This window comes from Ostrea edulis, chromosome 5, assembly GCF_947568905.1.
Source record: "Ostrea edulis chromosome 5, xbOstEdul1.1, whole genome shotgun sequence".
NCBI lineage: Eukaryota > Metazoa > Mollusca > Bivalvia > Ostreida > Ostreidae > Ostrea > Ostrea edulis.
Genome location: NC_079168.1, coordinates 37,912,736 through 37,932,887, shown reverse-complemented (window position 1 = coordinate 37,932,887; position 20,152 = coordinate 37,912,736). Strand labels below are relative to the sequence as shown.

The 20,152-nt window shown below is 38.3% G+C and overlaps 1 protein-coding gene across 4 annotated transcripts in view; it reads right to left on the bottom strand.

The window, feature by feature from the left end:
* The window catches only part of LOC125648985 (WD repeat-containing protein 81-like), a 51,352-nt gene extending 32,378 nt beyond the window's left edge, over positions 1-18,974 (bottom strand). For 2 of the 4 annotated variants that reach the window (XM_056165953.1, XM_056165952.1), the window contains exons 1-9: positions 18,390-18,620; positions 9,734-9,912; positions 6,779-6,923; positions 4,619-5,719; positions 3,992-4,174; positions 3,829-3,869; positions 3,559-3,706; positions 2,185-2,366; positions 687-1,722 (exon numbers count right to left, since the gene is read on the bottom strand). In XM_056165953.1, the coding sequence (XP_056021928.1) occupies positions 687-1,722; positions 2,185-2,366; positions 3,559-3,706; positions 3,829-3,869; positions 3,992-4,174; positions 4,619-5,719; positions 6,779-6,923; positions 9,734-9,912; positions 18,390-18,470 (3,096 nt within the window). In that variant the 5' untranslated portion in view covers positions 18,471-18,620. Of the gene's footprint in view, positions 1-686; positions 1,723-2,184; positions 2,367-3,558; positions 3,707-3,828; positions 3,870-3,991; positions 4,175-4,618; positions 5,720-6,778; positions 6,924-9,733; positions 9,913-18,389 lie in introns of all 4 variants that reach the window. The other 2 variants (XM_056165955.1, XM_056165954.1) reach the window with 2 other exon arrangements.
* Between the last annotated feature and the right edge of the window lie 1,178 nt (positions 18,975-20,152).

Below are 20,152 nucleotides of genomic sequence, written 5' to 3'. Positions count from 1 at the left end.
GTCACTGCAGTATACTTCACTGACCCGTAAATAAAATAAATAAATAGTTTGGAAAGTACCACAAATGACTTTTGATTCCAGACAAGCTTTTCCATACCTTCGTATATTTTGTTGTGGATAAATTGGTTTGCAAGAAAAACAATAGCAGCTAATGATGACATCACAATGCACTGTTTACATCAACCGTTTTATATTTCCCATGTTAAATGAATTGCCTAAAGTCGCGCTGCAAGACGTTATGGGTCTTCACTCGTCTAAATGGTCACACCGTAAACATATTACGTAGTTTAATACCAGATATTCATTCCATTTTCTCTATTCACTTTATTCTGAGATTTTGTTGTTTATATATATATTCTGACTAACACTGTATGTATACGGTCTAGCTGACATAATATCACTGATGCAGTCTTTCTCACTACATCATTTACACATAGTCTGACCTACACGGATATCATTTCTATAGTCTATATAACCTGTTTAGACCGTGTCTGACCTAAACGGATATCATTTGTATGGTCTATATAACCTGTTCAGACCGTGTCTGACCTACACGGATATCATTTGTATGGTCTACATAACCGGTTCAAACCGTGTATTACCTACAGATATAATTTTTTATCGTCTATATATCAATCTGTTTACACCATGTCTGACCTACTCAGATATCACTTATCCTATCTCACCTGAAACTGCAAACTCTGAGAGTCTTCCTCCTCCAGATCACTAACTGCCTCCTCTCGCTGTGCGGGATCAATCAACCCCGCCAAGCTGTGAATCGACGTCCGGTCCTCATCCTGTGAGGCGTCGCTCAGCCGAGCAATGTCCTCCTCATCATCAATAGATCCAGCTTCTGCCTGTGGACTGTCCTCAAGGATACATGGGAAATCTTCTGCAAGTTCGTCTTCACTTCCCTCCATCACAGGGAGTGTGTCCTCGTAGGACTGCGATTCCTCATCACTAACACACTCCTCCTTCAGGGGAGGTAACTCTGTGGTGGAGTCCTTCTGGGAGCCTGGAATGTTGGTAAACACACTATCTACATAGAGATCCTCCAGCACATAGTCCCTATATCCTGCTGAAGCCTCCACGAGGAGACTGGAGAAGTTGTGAATGAACACATTCAGTCCGAGCCTCACCAGAAGCTGAACCAGAAACAGGCGATGGTAGATCTTCATGTGTTTAGGTGTAGACTGTTCCACGTTGAAGATTCTCACCAGATATGGCAAAAAGATTCTGGCCGTTTCTTTTTGTCCCAGTTCTTGCCCAATGAGATTGAACAGTGACCAGGCTGCCTGGACTGCAGTATCCTCTCGAGTGAACAATTCCCGGACGTAAGGCAGCACCAGCTCGATTCCCTCCTCACCATAGCAACCCTGATTCTCCTCCAGGAAGTGCTGTAGAATGGTGACCTTCTCGCGGGAGATGACCTTGATTAGTTTGTCCTTCTCTAGTGTGTTGATTTTCCTCCATCGTATCTGATCAATCTCCTGGTCCTTGTGTCTGAGGTTGCAGATACACTCGTACAGTTGGGGAAAGTAACCGGGGAATGGCAACAAGTCCACAAAAGGGTGCAAGATCTGGGCAGGCGTTGGGGGTGGTAACCCACGGGAACTCACGGTGGGGTACTTGAACAGAGAGAGGTGCCCTCTAGTGGCAATATCATCAACTGGCTGAGGATTGTGTAAATAGAGAACTTCTTCAAGAAGGGAAGCAATGCATCTGAAACATGAAAGTTTCAGTTTTACTTCATACCAATCTCTGTAATAACTATTTAAGTTACATGATTTTTTTTTTTTTTTGCCATATTAGTATTCGTATTTTTCCATCAATTTTTTGGGGTTGATGTCCTGATCAACTGTAAATCTCTTATAAGTAGTCATTTTGATTTCTGCGATCCTCACTCAAATTTTTCTTATAATGAAAACATAATGAGCTACATGGGGTGTGACACTACAATCTTCTAAAATAAAATCCTCTAGTAACCAGGAACTGTCCTGACATTTACCTGGGTATCTCATTAGGTTTCTCCCTGTACACCTGACACAGGTAAGAGAACCGATCCTCTAGGGACCAGGAACTGTCCTGATATTTACCTGGGTATCTCGTTAGGATTCTCCCTGTACACCTGACACAGGTAAGAGAACCAATCCTCTAGGGACCAAGAACTGTCCTGACATTTACCTGGGTATCTCATTAGGATTCTCCCTGTACACCTGACACAGGTAAGAGAACCGATCCTCTAGGGACCAGGAACTGTCCTGGAATGAAGTCTGGTCCTTCAGGAAAATTTCACATGCCAAACAGGCAAAGCTCTGCATATCTCTCCAAACGGAGTCCGTCACGGGGTCCAGGATAAGTCTGACCTACAGAAAAATAGGATCTACTGTATAACAAAGAAAGACTATTAACACAGAGAGTTGGGATCTACTGTATAACAGAGAGTTGGGATCTACAGTATAACACAGAGCTGGGATCTACTGTATAACAGAGAGCTGGGATCTACTGTATAACACAGAGAGTTGGGATCTACAGTATAACACAGAGCTGGGATCTACAGTATAACACAGAGAGCTGGGATCTACTGTATAACACAAAGAGAACTGGGATCTACAGTATAACACAGAGAGCTGCGATCTACTGTTTAACACAGAGCTGGGACCTACTGTATAATACAGAGAACTGGGATCTACAGTATAACACAGAGAGCTGGGATCTACTGTATAACATAGAGAGCTGGGATCTATTGTATAACATAGAGAGCTGGGATCTACTGTTTAACACAGAGAGTTGGGGTATATTGCATATTATTATACTTTCATGTAAAATACTTGAACCTGATTGGCCAAGAAACAAATATTGCATGTATGTTGAAGGTAACATTGAAAATGTTCACCCCTCAAGAAACCATTGTCACCTGAAGCTACACCTCAGTTTACAATGGTTTTCTCGGGGTGAAAATTTTCAATGTTAACCCTCAACTACATGCAATATTTATATATTAACAACAGAAAATATCACAATGACGAAGTATTTGTGGCTCCTTCATTTCAAGAATTTACGACAAACCAAAATATTCAAAAATGAATCTGAATCCACAGCATACTACTTACGTATTTATTTCATAAAGAAACTATTTTTTAAACAAATTAAATATCAATTAAATCTACATTCTCGAATATATGGTATTATGAAACATCCACAAAAACAAGATGTGTTTGTGAAACACCAATACGGGGGGTATGGCAGCAAAGTATGTACATAAAATAAGGTCTTGGCACAAGGAATACACATGTGAAATGTGAGAGCCCTTGCACTAAGCATTCAAACGTTATGACCAAAATTTAAGTTTCTGAAGACAAACACAGACAGACTGACTGCAAACTACATGGCTTTGGATGTAAACAGAGAAGCAGAAAGACAGACCATAAACTATAGGCCCCTTACTCTCCGATCACGGGGGGGGGGGGGGGGGGGGGGGGGGCATAAAAACTGATAATAATCTGCAATAATTCCACATTTGAGACTGGACAATGTGTCTAGAGCAGAAGTATATACCTGCGGATCTCTCTTCTTTGGCATCTGTTTAAAAGTCCGACTGGAGAAAACGTAGGAGGCCTCCAGCTGGTTGAGATCAGCAAGAGGATCGTACATCTTTGGTAGGGTAATTCTGTCGTTCTCCGGACCCTTTATCACTCTGCTTTGTCTAAGAAGCAAAATCATGCAAATTACCAATTAAAATTTACAGATGCATGTTTGTATTTAATGTAAAATTGATCTGGTTAGATACATGAGCAGAAGAAATATCACACAAGCACAGTTCATTACCCTTTGTCAACATGACTTTCTTCTTGCAATTCTGGCAGAGACTACAAAAGGAGAGAAAAAATATTACAACATTCTTTATACATTATACTGCAATATTCAGCTCTTATCTCTTTGTTTCAATATACACATCGTTTTATGTATAAATACACTGGTTGTTACACACATGATGGACAAACATATTCTTTGGTAAGCGGGGTGCCGTTGGCTTCATAGATGTAGCCGGGGGGATCCTGTGGGGGTGGGGCTCCTGGAAGAGCTGGACCACTCCGTGATTTAGGACTGTGGTATGATTGTCCACCAATCGTAGGTTGACATTTTTACTCTGCACTGCCGCAGAACCCGACAGCTGAAATAAGAATTTTTAGAAATTTTGAAAGACTTCGTTCTTGGTGACATATGAAATTTGGTTTCTGGTCATCAATAGAAAAGTTGAGATTTCAAATGTACAGTTGAGATTTCCTTAACAGGTAACATACAAATTTATAGCATAATTATATACCTTTGAAGTAATCGTGTTTTATTACACACTTTAGATTACAGGTGATCCAAAAAATTCATAAAAAGTTACATAAATGTGAAGCATTAAATCTTAAATCTAAATATGATTAACCGCAGTTTCTAGAAGGGTATAATTATTATAAGCTGCATGCTTTGTGTTCATGTGCACATGCCACTACATAAGTTTGGTACATATTTCATGGTACATACAGAGCAGAAATTTTATTTATTGACATTCCACAGTGTCTGCTTTTTGATAGTGATTAAACCTGACGTTGATATCAATTCTTACCTTGAACCCAAATGTAAGGTCAATCCAGTGATGGAGGTCCTCAGACACCGAGTCACTCTCCAGAACCTCCCTGTGTCTCATCACAAAGTCCTCCGCAGACCTACACCAGCAGGGAAGCTCCAAGTCCGGTAAATCTTCATGGATGGAGGTAAAAATGGAGACTTCTGTGAAGAATTCTGGGATACATTCATCTGGTGTCCACTCCTGCATTCTTTGCATGCTGTGTGGATATTCATTAGGGACCCACTTTGATCTGACGTACCTGCACAATGTAGATTTTGGGGTCTGTCTGGCTTTGTAGACGTAGTATGTGATATCAGACAAGACATCAGGAACATGGTGAGGAATGTGGTCACTGGAAAAAGTCTGGAAGGTCAGATCCAGCTGGTGGTCTCCCTTGTTTAGTCTGAACTTTGACACTGTGAGATCACGCAGACCCGTATCTGAACCAGAGAAATCCATCACCCATGGCAATACAGGGTGGTGATTCGGGTCGCCCATTCTTCGTCCAGCCAAATGATTTAAAATCAACAAATATTTGAAATTGGAGATTTTTCTGTTTACCCACATATCCACTAAGATTGGTAAATCCCCCAGTTCTACACTCAGCTGATTGTAGTAATGCTGGAACTGCAAGGGTTCCATGTTCTCAATCTTCTCCAGTAGTGTCATGTCAATCCTGGAATTGGTGACCGTTTCCATATTTGTACAACTCTCGTCCAACTTTAGTTGACTCTCCAATGTCGGAACCTTTGTCAACACCGCAGACTTGTAGATCCAAAGATTTGAGTCCACTAATACATTGTGAATACTGAGGTCCCCAATTCTAGCCCGCTGTCTGTGGAATGTTAGCATCACTTTCAGGAGTTGGTACAAAAGGAACAGAGGTTTAGCAATGGACTGGTTGACAATGGCTGGACTGTAAGCTAGAATGCTGTGTATCGTGTGTGAAATGTACTTCTCTATCACGATTACACAGTCCCCACTCTTCTTCACTGCATACACAGGTATAATACTAGGAATGGAGCTCTCTCCCAGCAAAAACCCGGATACATCTAGACCACCCATCACACATTCCTGACTAGACATGTTCTGAAGACCCTGAAATAGAAATCCATTATAATCAGAGAAGTAGTCAAGAGAAGTAGTCATCTACCAGTAGTCTAATTAGTAAAATAGTCATCTACTGGTAGTCTAATTAGTAAAATAGTCATCTAATCATTGAATGTGGTCATCAAAACTAATTAATGAAATGGTAATATAATCTGATCAGTAAAAATCATTTAGATTAATCAGGGAAATAGCCATCCTATCTCATTAGACAAATAGTCATCTCATCTACATCTCGATCATCATGAAATAATTACTATCATAGTCTCTTTACTTAAATACTGTAGTAGTCTAATTCAATTAGCAATGTTTTCTACTCTAATTAGTAAACATCATCTAATCTAATTAGTAAATTGGGTATCTAGTTTAATTAATACAATAATTTAGTCTAATTAGCGAAATAATCAATCTGATTAGACTAGACATCTAGTCTGATATGTGAAACCGCCTACTCTTATATAGTGAAATAGTTATATTCTAATGTGATCTAGATTCTGATATTGTTATGACAGGGAATATAAGATAAATTGTCAGTGTGTCTTGCCAAAGAGCATAAAGATAAATTATAAAGCATGTTCTGAAGGAGTGGAAAAGATATTCATAAATTGATACTTATTAACAGAAAGAAGTGGATTAGATAAATAATTATTATAGGATTTGTCTTGAAGGAGGAGACCAAACAAATTATAGAGTGTGTCTTGAGAAGCAGGAAGAGGAACCATAAAATGTGTCTAGATAAACAGAAATGAGAAAGTACCAAGTAAAGAACTGAAGGAGCAAAAGGTATAAATACTAATAAATTAAAGCATTCCATGTTACTTCTCAGAAAATCATCAACACTATCTGACTGTACATATCTCTACATGAATCGAGTCATTTTTGAATAATGATACACAATAGTATCATAATACTGCCCCAGCCTAGTACACAGAATGACTGAAAACTTTTCTCCCACTAAATAATTACACTATTTTGTATTCAAAGGCAGCATAATCATAAAACACTAGGCCAGTATGAGGGAACAATATGGCTGGCTGCTATCTAATCTACCTGTAAATGAGGCATTGTGGGTAACTTCCCTTCTCCATAACGACTGTAAACAGTGTTCCACATGTCCTGGTAAACCCTCTGACTTATGTTGTCAAGGTGACCGTGCAATGTATGGGGAACCGTGTAAAAGTCTGGTGGCTTCATTCTGAAATCAGCATCCATCAGTCTTACTGTTCACGACACGTTACAAACCATTTTGTATATCATATAGGGAGGGGTAATATGTTTCAACTTTTGAACATAATAGAAAATTTACAATTAAATCCTTTATATTTTTAGGAATTTTATATTTGTACTTTGATATCATAACCACACTGAGCGCTCAGCCAAATAATATATATCAACCCATAAATTCATTTATTTGTTTATATCAGTGTCCTAAAACAAAAGTATACCATTACAGGTTTCTTATTCATCCCAGTAGTATAATCTGTTCGAAAGTGGATTTGAATACCATACATGTATATCATAAGAAAGCCACACATTTCATGTTGTTTATTACACACACACACACAAAAACAGAAATCCCTTCAATGGCTGTATGTGGCATTTTTGACATCAGTGTCTTAACATTCTCAAACTCATTGCTAGAAAATTGGACCCAGCAGCCATTTAGAAATTTAGGAAGGATTATGTCATATATTTAAGAAATATATATAATGATCACATTTTCGTGTATGTTGCAGGATAACCTCCGCAGTCGAGAAATGTTGTTTTATATTTCAAACAACATTTCGAGACCAAGGAGGTTATCCTGCAACATACACAAAAACTAGAACTTTCTTTCTATTTTACTACGGTTCAGAAATATACAGCCAATCATTTTCATATACATGTATAGAGCTACAAATTAGGTCATTGTAACGTCATGGCATTTTCTGAAACAGCCTGCATTGTTTTTTGCTAACAAAAAAGGTGAGATGTTAGGGTATTCTAAATCTATTTTGAGAAAATATTTTAAGTATTTAGTTTGATGTTAATGGATTATATCAACTGCTTTCAATACTGTTCAAGAAAAACTTGTCTGTGCATCGCCATGTTTACATGTGTATCGCTCTTGAAATGCAGACAATTGGTTTATACTGAATGACAAATGTTCTTCAGTTATTTATGAATTTGTTTTCAATGTTTTTATTGATTTTTATGATTATAAAATTAAATTATCAGTCATCGGCTTTATTGTTGTATTAGCAAAACTCGAAGTGCAAGCAAGATGTGTAGGCCCTATCAATTTTCTCATAACAGCAGACCTGTTTACCCCGTCCGACTGATGTCAGTATTCTAGAACCAAGTTGTCAGTATTTTGAGCACTTTGTTAGCATAAAAGTTGAATATAACAAAAAATGCTAAGCGGGTTGTTAAACCCGTTTTTATATGAACAACTCCTTGTTTTCATATAAATAGGATGTTGCTGTTTACTGTTGATTTTGTATTTTACATTTGTAGTAATGTGTAATTATCATGCTTTTCCATCATTCTTTAAATTTGTCATATTTTATAAAATACCATAGCATTTCGATAAAATTAAAAAAAATTTATAGTCCATGGGGGTTCTCTCCTTGTAGAAGGTTGCCGGTTGTATTAATTTTGACCTTGCTCTTTGTTCAATAAATTTTGTTTCAATTATATTCTCTACATCCACACCATTTATCCCTTAATTTCAAAACAATTTGAACTTGATGAAATATGGAACGAAAATAAATACCCCATATTGAATTAAACAAACATTTACTTTACTAGTTATTGCACGCTGGCGGTTAAGTTCAGAGTTGTTAGAAATATCCATGAATCTTGTCATTGACTTATTAGACACTTTCAGCTTCCATAGGTCTTTATGTTATTTATTCTGAACGTGTCTGTAGCAGTCATTTTTGCCTCCGTGACAGCAGCTGAAGTCCATGTTGCACATGCTGCAAAACACCAAGTGATCTAAATCTCAATTGACTAAACTGGTTCCCTATTGACCTCGCTTCTCTCCTTGGACCAATCAGCGGGAAACCAGTTTAATTCAATTGACAAGCTTTTTTTATCCTACCGATCGGCAAATTTCGGAAACTGATTTTTTTTCCAGATTCATGGAAAATCATAGATTTTTAACATGAATCCATAGAGCGTATTTTGACTTTAAAATCCATGAAAAATACGGACAATCCGTACAAGTTAACAGCTCTGTAACAGTTTAATACTTATGAAGGTATATCGTAGAATAATGACCTTAGCATTCCTTTGATCTTTGCAATAACCGTGGTAGAATTAGTTATTAAATCATGATATTTTGAAAGGATTTCATCACACATTCAACTATTTAGTTTTTACATCATCATACATATTTAGTTATTTAGGAAGGACGTATCACACATTTAGTTAATTAGGAAGGATGTATCACACATTTAGTTATTTAGTTATTACTTCATCATACACATTTAATTATTTACTTATTACATCATCATACACATTTAGTTATTTAGTTATTACATCATCATACACATTTAGTTATTTAGTTATTACATCATCATACACAATTAGTTATCTAGGAAGGACATATCACACATTTAGTTATTTAGGAAGGACATATCACACATTTAGTTATTTAGTTATTACATCATCATACACATTTAGTTATTTAGAAAGGACTTCTCACACATTTAGTTACTTAGGAAGGACTACAATGGACTGAATGGAATTCTGTCAGTCTGATGGACTTTGTATCCTAACATTAACGATTTCCTGTTCTCACTGGTATAATCACCTGGATGGCCATAATGATGTTGGTACTGGACATACCTAACAGCTACATGTAACTCTATTGACATTGCAAATGTTTCATATAAAATTGGAATCATACACATGTACATGTATATGCAATTCTATTAAATATCCAACAATCTTTAAATATAAAACACTTGCACTTATTCTCAAACTTATCTAGACTATATCACCATGCTAATTACTTACAGCATTTGAAGATTGTAAGATTGTTCTTTGATCTTTATGAATATTCTGACCCATGGTTGGGGAGTTTGGGTGTTAGACAGAGCTAACAGTCCTTCTATTTCAGAGTCCGAGATATCGGTGTCTAATTCTTCTGGACATCTTCCCTTCTCTACCAGCCATAACAACCACTGCTCCTTCACCTACAGTATACACATGGAAGCAATGTTTAAAAACTAACCCTTGTGGACAGCAATGTGCTCCAAGTCAAAATCACTTTGCTTGCAAAATACTCTGTGCTAAAAGCAAAATCTCAGTTCCATACAATTTCTAATCATTTATTTACTGACATTGAAATTTCATTTCCTTCAAATATCATCAGGGCTGAATATCGCCATGCTGTGGAACCCATTCCAAATTCATATTGGTCCCACTTCCCCCGTAAATTCAATTTATCAATTTTCCTTATGAACAAATTAGTTATACTGCATAGATCTGTTCCTAGACCTCGACTCCTACACTTACGGTGGCTCATTACACCAACCTTTTATGTGATGGCACATTAAAGCACCTCTTACGAAGTATGATCTTTCCATTGAAAGTATGATATAAGCTAGCTCTCAATTATTTTTGTAATGTCTATATCTTAAATAGTTCATTCAGATTAAATGTTTTCCCACACTTAGGAATGTGCTCTATCAGCGAAAGCTATATATTTAGTATTAAGTCAGTAATTGATGTTGACAGCCTCAGCCACGCGGTTTGTGAAATTGCTTAGTTATGTAGTTTAGAATTAAAGAGTTGAATTGGACAGACGCGTTCCTCTTATGAGTGTCTAGAGCACGACAATTACGGACAGTACATTGGCGACGAGGATAAAAAAATTGCACAATGGCAAAGGCATTGCAGTTACCTGCAATAAGTCCATTTGATGTAAATGGTGACCAAACCAGTGTCTCACAAAGGTGGGATAAATAGAAGAAAACTTTTGAGTTCTACCTAACAGCGTCCGGCATTACAGATAAAGCGCAAAAAAGGGCTCTGTTTCTGCATTCAGCGGGAAGTGAAGTTCAGGAAATATTCGATACCCTCGGTGACACGGGAGACGACTTGGAGGGCGCTAAAACAAAATTGGATGAGTATTTTCAACCAAAACGGAACATAGCGTTCGAGCGCCATTTGTTCAGAAATGCGGCACAAGGTGAATCAGAGAAAATCGACAGTTTTGTGACTAGGCTGCGCAAGTTGGCCGTAACCTGCGAGTTTGAAAAGCCAGATGACAATATTCGCGACCAAATCGTTGAAAAGTGCAAATCGTCAAAATTAAGGAAAAGGCTCCTAAAGGAAAAGGAACTAACTTTGAAAAACGCGATGGATATAGCCCGAGCTGGCGAAATTGTAGACGAGCAAGCAGACAGATTTAAGGGCAGTGAAACGTTTTCAAACTCTGATGTTAATACTGTCAGACCGTCGGTGAATCACCCAAAAAGTACCGGGAGTGAGAAAAGTTCACAGAGGGATGTCACGTGTTTTCGTTGCGGGCGCAAGGGCCACATTGCAAGGAATTGTACAATCACTAAGGACAAAAATTGTAATAAGTGCGAAAAAAAAGGGACATTTCGCAAAAGTGTGTAAAACGAAATCGGATACCCCGCGCACAAAACCAGGTAGGGACCGCGGTACAAAACATGTTCATTTAGTACAGAGCGAATCTTCGGAGGACGAGTTCGCGCTTGCCGTGCACGACAAGTATACAATGGCATGATAGACATTAATGTGGGCGGAGCTACAGTGCAAATGCTAATCGACTCTGGCGCTACCTGCAACATCGTAAACTCCGATATATGGAGCGCCATCCGCGCTAACAACGAGAATATGTCCCTATCGAGAAATACCAAAAGATTGTTTTCTTACGGATCAAAGGAACCACTACAAATACTAGGAACTTTTCAGACAGTTGCAAAGTATGGGTTACGTGAAACATCTGCAGAATTTGCTGTCGTTAAAGGTGATTATATTTCCTTACTAGGGAAGGATACAGCAGTCGAGCTAGGAGTTCTACGTATTGGAGTCGAGGGGTCAGACCTTTGTTCTGTATAAACGAAATAGATAAGATCGTTGCCTCAAGGAATACTGTTTTCGATGGAGTAGGGAAGCTTAAAAATTTTCAGCTTAGAATTCATGTTGACAAAACCATGACTCCAGTAGCACAACCGCTACGACGCTTACCATTTAATGTAAGAAAAAGCGTGAACAAGAAGCTTGAGGAGCTGGAGAAGATGGACATAATTGAGAAGGTAAACAACCCCACGGCTTGGGTATCACCACTTGTCGTTGTGCCAAAGAAAAACGGGGAAATTCGAATTTGTGTCGATATGAGACGGGCCAATACTGCAGTTCAACGTGAACGATACCCGATCCCGACGGTGGACGAAATGCTGGAAGACATGAATGGCAGCAAGGTGTTCTCCAAGCTTGATTTACGTTGGGGATACCACCAGATAGAGCTGGACGAGGAATCAAGGGAGATAACTACGTTTGTGACACACGAGGGCCTCTATCGCTATAAGCGCCTCATGTTTGGAATTTCCTCAGCATCCGAAATCTACCAAAGGGTGATAGGGCAAGTCATTCAAGGAATTGAAGGAGTCCGAAATTTGTCTGATGACATAATTGTTTACGGAACAGACGAGGTGGACCATAACAGGAAGCTTACAAAAGTGCTTGACAGATTGGCAGAGAAGGGACTGACTCTAAATAGAGAAAAGTGCAAATTCGGTCTGTCGAAAATTGTATTCCTCGGACATGTGATTTCGTCAGAAGGAATCCGGCCTGACCAAGAAAATGTCCAAGCAGTATCAGAGACCAGGACGCCGACGAATAGTTCTGAAATAAGGAGTTTTCTTGGACTAGCTAATTACTGCGGCCGTTTCATACCGAATTTTTCGACGATTGCAGCCCCACTACGCGAGCTAACAAGGAAGAGCACGCACTGGAGGTGGACGCAAAAACACCAGGATGCATTTGACATGCTTAAAAAAGCCCTTGTAAGTGCTGAAGCACTAGCATACTACAACCCAAAAGCCGAGACGAGGATAATAGTGGATGCAAGTCCCGTAGGACTGGGAGCCATACTAGCACAGAAACAACCAGACGGATTGTTTAAACCAATTGCATATTCAAGTCGATCTCTAACCGATGTAGAGCAGAGATACTCACAGACTGAGCGCGAAGCGCTGGGTGTAGTGTTCGGTTGTGAAAAGTTCCACATGTACATATACGGACTAGAGTTCGAAATCTGGACTGATCATAAGCCACTGACCTACATTTACTCTCCAAAGTCAAAACCACCAGCCAGGATCGAGCGATGGATTTTGCGACTACAGCCTTATAAGTATAAGATCGTCTACATACCTGGACCAAAGAATGCTGCTGATGCTCCATCGAGATTGAGCCGAAATCGGGTTGGCCGAATACGCCACATTGCAGAGGAGTACGCGTATTTCATCGCAGAAAATGCTGTACCAAAAGCACTGACCATCCAAGAAGTTCGTCAGAAAACATCGGAGGACCCAGAACTCGCGGAGATTATGAGGAAGGTCAAGACGGGGGACGGCCGTCTGAGTCCAAAATTTCGTACCGTGGAGGCGGAGCTTTCAGTCGTTGACGGAATAGTATTACGTGGATCGCGCATCATATTGCCCAAGTGCCTCAGGAGGCAAACAGTATCCCTGGCCCACGAAGGACACCAGGGTATTGTCCGGACGAAACAGAGACTAAGAGAGAAGGTATGGTGGCCAGGTATCGATATAGAAGCCGAGCGATTTGTCAGAGCGTGTCATCAATGCCAACTTTTAACAAACAGCAATAGACCCGAACCAGTTCGAACAACTGTTTTACCTGACGGGCCATGGCAGGATCTGGCTATAGACCTTATCGGACCGTTTCCCTCTGGGGAATACCTATTAGTCGTTATAGACTATTTCTCCCGATTCCAGGAAGTAGCCATAATGAAGAAGATAACTAGTGAGAGGATCATTTTCCAACTTGAAAGTATGTTCGCAAGGCACGGCTTACCTTACAGCATGCGGAGTGATAATGGACCACAGTTTGTGTCGGAGGAGTTTAAGGGATACCTGGATTTAAATGGTATCAAACACATTCGGACCACACCATACTGGCCGCAAGGGAATGGGGAAGTAGAAAGGCAAAACCGAACATTACTAAAAGCTATAAAGGCGGCAAACGCGGAACGTAAAGATTGGAGACGAGAATTACCAAAGTTCTTACTTGCGTATCGCACGACCCCGCATTCTACAACTGGAAAAAGCCCTGCAGAGTTGTTGTATAACCGGAAAATCCATACCAAGTTACCAGAGATGAGTAAAAGGATCGATCACCAAGAGTTACGAGAAACAGATGCGAGACAGAAATTAAAATTCAAAAGAAGGGCGGACGAGAGGCGTGGCGCCGTAGAGTCCAAAGTTGAAATTGGCGACACAGTTGTACAACGTCAGCCTAAGCGCGATAAGCTGTCAACCGAGTTCGCGCCTGAAAAGTTTGTCGTGAGGGAGAAATGCAGGAATGCAGTGACACTCGAAGATGAAAATGGATCATCAGTAAAGCGAAACTGCACAGCTGTAAAGAAATTCATATCGAACCGCGAAAATGAAACAGAATCGCGTGACCCGGAAATTAGCGCAGAAGAATCCAGAGATGAATCTGATAAAGACCGTTCTGTCACAGATACCAGAAGACCATCCCGGGAACACAAGCCACCTGCGTATCTAAGAGACTATGTGACCACTTGAGGAAAAAAAGGGACCTGACTTATTATTATTAGATTATAATTTTCTGACTTCTTAGATTAGTTATTAGATTATAATTTTGTTTTGATGTTATAAAAATGAGTTTGTTAGCATTTTAAAATTTAAATCAACAGGCTGTCATTTCTAAAATTTTAAAAATTTGCGTTTGTCTAAGGTGAAGAGGGATGTAATGTCTATATCTTAAATAGTTCATTCAGATTAAATGTTTTCCCACACTTAGGAATGTGTTCTATCAGCGAAAGCTATATATTTAGTATTAAGTCAGTAATTGATGTTGACAGCCTCAGCCACGCGGTTTGTGAAATTGCTTAGTTATGTAGTTTAGAATTAAAGAGTTGAATTGGACAGACGAGTTCCTCTTATGAGTGTCTAGAGCACGACAATTACGGACAGTACAATTTTATATGAATTTTTTGTGTTTTTTCCAAGAATGATAAAAAAAGGTATTTTGTGCCCTTTTTGTCAAACATTTAGTTTGTCAGTGGAACTAAAGGAGTTATAACTCTGAATTTCTAGGGATTTAACAGCAATAAATGAGTAATTAGGATGAAGACCTTCCATCAAAGGGGATGTGTAGAAAACGACTCACGGGTGGAAGGCTTCAGGTGACCGATCAGAAACTTGTGATTAGGTCAGGAAGAATACAGACTGGGGGAAAAGGGGGAGGGGGGGGGGGGTAAAATAAAATCTTAACAATATCAAAAGTCCACCAACAATGCAGAATCTTACAGTGCCAAGAAAAAGACAGTGGCAGTCTGAATAGTGACAGAAATCATTTTCTCACCAAAAACACAGGTAGGTATTGAACAAATTGATTCAGTATTAAAGAAAATTTCCTAACTAATCATATGAATAAGTACGAAATATCCTAAAACTATCTAGACTAAACATATTTCATCCTGTGACAAAATTATTAAATAATCACTTAATATGCCTAGTTTTTCTCAAAGTTCTTGGAAATCACCAATTTACTTTCCAAGATTACAACAACACCCCCCCCTCCCCCCCCCCCCCCCTTCTAGACAGACTGATAATTTGAATCTGGAAAATGGCATTGAAAAAATTAACTGTCCTGTTAAGTCTTTGTTAATATATCATAGAAAATGTCTGGCATTGTATTAAAAACAAACTGTCCCATGACATTGACGGCACTGAAAACCGAAATGACCTAGTAGCTCGTTTCATTAAAATATCTTATATGGTCTTTTCAAACCAACATTTACAGTTTATATGCATCAATCCATTCAAGACTTTACCAGATTTATCATCCAAATGGGCTATGCAACAAAATACTATAAAAAAAAAAACTCAAAGAAAATAGCATCTAAATTAATTAAAGTTGGCTTTTCCTATGAAGCTGTCAGATGTATACAATGAATTATTTGTGGGATAGAAAAAGGTTAACATCTAGAATGTGTTGTTTACTTATACAGTGCAAAAGTATTGAAACGCAAGTATAACATTAATATCGAAATAGACAGGCTAAAACTGATCAACAACCCAACATCGTAACATAATTTGATAAACAAGTAACTTTTATTGAAGCTGTGAGTTTTCAGACTGAATGGGACCTTTAATACATGTAAAGGTTTCAAAGCCTATTCTGACACACATGTAACTGGGATAACATGTTAGACAGGTCCAGTCCAAACACTATTTCTACCTACATAGCTATTAATAGCTACCTAGGTATTTAAACCTACTTAAAGTAGCTACTTCTACCTACTTTTAAAAACATTATATAAATATTGCATGTAGTTGAGGGTAACATTGAAAATTTTCACCCCGAGAAAACCATTGTCAACCGAGCCGTAGCCGAGGTTGACAATGGTTTCTCGAGGGGTGAAAATTTCAATGTTACCCTCAACTACATGCAATATTTGTTTTATTATACTGAATGTTATGTAAACTGGAAAGCAGAAAAACTTACGTCTGTTGACATTTGATCAATCACTGTCATGCGATATTTCGTATTTCGATGCGGGTACTCGTGTTTATTACAAACGCTCAAACGACGTCGTCTAGCAATCTACGGCGAACCGTACGCGCATAAATTTGACGCATGTGATAATTTTTTATAATATCACCCGTTGTCAAGTACTGTTACCCGTTGCTAGATATTATCACCCTGAGTCGCGTGTTTTCTGTTCTCAGAGGGTAACAATATGTTTTTTCAAATGCTTCTCGACCAATCAGGTTCGAGTATTTTACATGAAAGTATAATAAAAATAAAAATAATTAAGGCGCATCTTTTAAACAGGTCATTCGTTTACAGGGTTGGACGGTTAAAACCGCCCCCTGTTTAACCAGTGGTTTTAATCGGTTTTAACCGTCCTGGTCAATACTCCCCAAGTGGTCAATACTGGTCAAATGTGATTTAAACTGTCCATTTTCCCATTTTTGTACATTTCTTCACAGATAAAGATAAATTAAGTCTTTTCATTATATGGATCAATTGTTGATTAGTATTTTTCATTAGATAATCAAATGTAATTTCATAAGTTTAATACATTTGGTTTGCTGAAACTGACCGAAATATCTTCAGTACCTACCAAAGGGTCATAGTTCTATAGTATAGCTTGCATGATGATTGGATATAGACCTCTTAATACATGTACCTGGACAGATTAAGAATAAAAAGTAGCTGGACATTACCTGAGCACAGTTGACAGGTGTTAATAAGCATAGGCTGGGACCAGAGATGACCAGTGTGCCTGTTATTGTTATGAAAACATCACCAACCCACCCCCTCAAATGTTTATTCAACAGTTAAAATGAAGATTGATGAAACAATACTTATAGGTAGTTCTTGTTAAACTAAGGAATTTGAACAGAAACTTTTACATCTTCCCCAATTCAACAGAGCCATTTGTACATCATTTATGTAATATTATGATTTATAAGTATATTATACACTGATAGTGCATGTTATGAATTACAGAATTTACCACAATGGTCACTTAAACATTTAAAATAAGTAACACAGACTATAATGACCAAATAATTTTCAATCAACCAGTATTGACTGGTTTTAACCAGTATTGATCACCGGCCCAGTCAATACTCATATTGACCACTTTTTTGCCAACCCTGATCGTTTATGTATCATGCTGTGCACGTGCACGGCAAAATTCAGAATGTAAAGGACTAGAGCTACAAAGTACTAAAATTGGCCCTTTTGCAAAAATAAATGAGACTTTCACAGTTGATGCTCTAAGATTTATAGGTCATAGAACAATTTATTTAGAGTGTAAATTTGAATACTTTAAGAGGGTGGAGAATGTAGTCGAAGAGGAAATGCATGAAAAATCACCCCAAAAACCTTTGATTTAAAAATGCATGACGGTAAACTTTAATATTAATACAGATTTGTAAGACATTCTTGACTTCTTATCTCGTAGCTTTGATCCTAAGCTCCTAGAAAATGGAACTGGATACAGCTATTGATGCAAATTTGAAAGGTTAGAAAGTAATCATTTTTTGTCCAATATTTTTGTGGACTGGTATTCATCGTCAGTGTACGTAAGTGAATAAAGAAATTTGGTATACACCATATTGCGCCATTCCTGCGTTTGGCCACTAAATGCAAGTAAAAGAAAAAGTAGGTAAAAATAGCTACCTGGAGTAGATTTAAATACCTATGTAGCTATAAGTAGCTACGTAAGTAGAAATAGCCTTTGGACCTGTTAAAATCAGAACATAAATTCTCCAAAATGTCGTCCATTCCAAAGGAACAGACCCTGGTACCGAAAGGGTGTTATTCAACCCTGTATATTTTAGGTACTCTATTGTCCAACACGTGTCCAAGAAATAAAGTTTTTCTTGTCAAAATACTAAGTGACTATTGTTACCAATCCCAAAAACTTTGTCGCTGAAACAGGCTTCAGAAACTTCGTCGGTATCCCAAAGGCTTCAGAAATATCGTTAGCCATTTCTATCTACATCACACAGCCTTTGCAAGGCTTGCCAGTCAGATGAAATCACAGTTTACATCGTTTCTTTCAATTGAAAACAATTCACTGTCAGGTGGGAGGGAAATTATTAATTTCCGGTTGTGTATGATCGGTTAAGTTGTACAACAATCGCTTCGTGATATCTTGAATTTTCTGGCTTTCAAAGGTGACTTAGCCGCTTGTTCTGGATATCATGTTTACATAACGAGGAAATAGAGAAAAAAATATAATAATTCCAGTAAAAATATGATTTTTCCCTTCAAAATTTACTTATCTGTAGATTATACAATTTAAGGTAGATTACACCCTCATGTGACCATGTGACTTTTCCCCAGGGTACTAAATGACCCCCTAGCGCAAACATCCGTGCATCAAAGGACCTCATTGGAAATAAGCTTTCGAGCTTTCATGGTTTAACCTTGGTATCCAGTGGCGTAGCTTCCATTGAGGCAACCGAGGCAGCTGCCTCGGTAAAAAAAAAAAAAAAAACACCTTTTACGTTGTTAAAATGTCGATAGCTTCTGGGGGGCTGCGCCCCCCCCCCCCCCCCCCCCCCCCCCCCTGCCTCGGTAATATTCGAACCCAAGCTACGCCTATGGTATCTTATGCATGTATGTTTGTATGTATGTATATCCGAATAAACATTCATTATTTATTTATTTGTTTACTACAATTTATATGTGAATAGTTCCACAGCACTACACGAAGTCCTACAGGCTTATTTTGATATCTTTCTCATATCTTCTTTTTTCTGAAGAACAACTCATGTATAAGATTTAAACAAATCAAATGTTTATATTCTTTGACCTGTGACCGCTGTCTTATTCCCAAAACTAGGCTGCATGATGAATCAATTCAATTCAAAATTGAATTGTGGTTATTTTCAAGCCCCCCTCCCCGCTTTTTTTTTTGTTGATGCAAAACTTGCATGTGTTGTTACAACTTAATTGTAAACACCTTCATGTAAATACAATCATAACCATACCCATTACAGCCCGGAATACTGACATAGATAAACATTTAACAACCTGGGGTACTGACATAAATAAACATACCTATTATAGCCTGGAATACTGACATAGATAAACATTAACAGCATGGAATACTGACATAGATAAACATTAACAACCCGGAATACTGATATAGATAAACATTAACAGCCTGGAATACTGACATAGATAAACATTAACAGCCTGGAATACTGACATACATAAACATTAACAGCCCGGAATACTGACATAGATAAACATTAACAACCCGGAATACTGACATAGATAAACATTAACAGCCTGGAATACTGACATAGGTAAACATTAACAGCCCGGAATACTGACATAGATAAACATTAACAGCCCGGAATACTGACATAGATAAACATTAACAGCCTGGAATACTGACATAGATAAACATTAACAGCCTGGAATACTGATATAGATAAATATTAACAGCCCGGAATACTGACATAGATAAACATTTACAGCCTGGAATACTGACATAGCGAAGTATACCTAGCTCTCTACTTGATATACATTTATAATTCCCCTGGAAGAGAGGAGACATTATTTTATACTTTCTGTCCATCTGTTTATCACAAAATTTTGTGAACCCATCTCCTGTGTGGCTTATCGGACAGACTTGAAACGTTGTACAATGTTTCATCG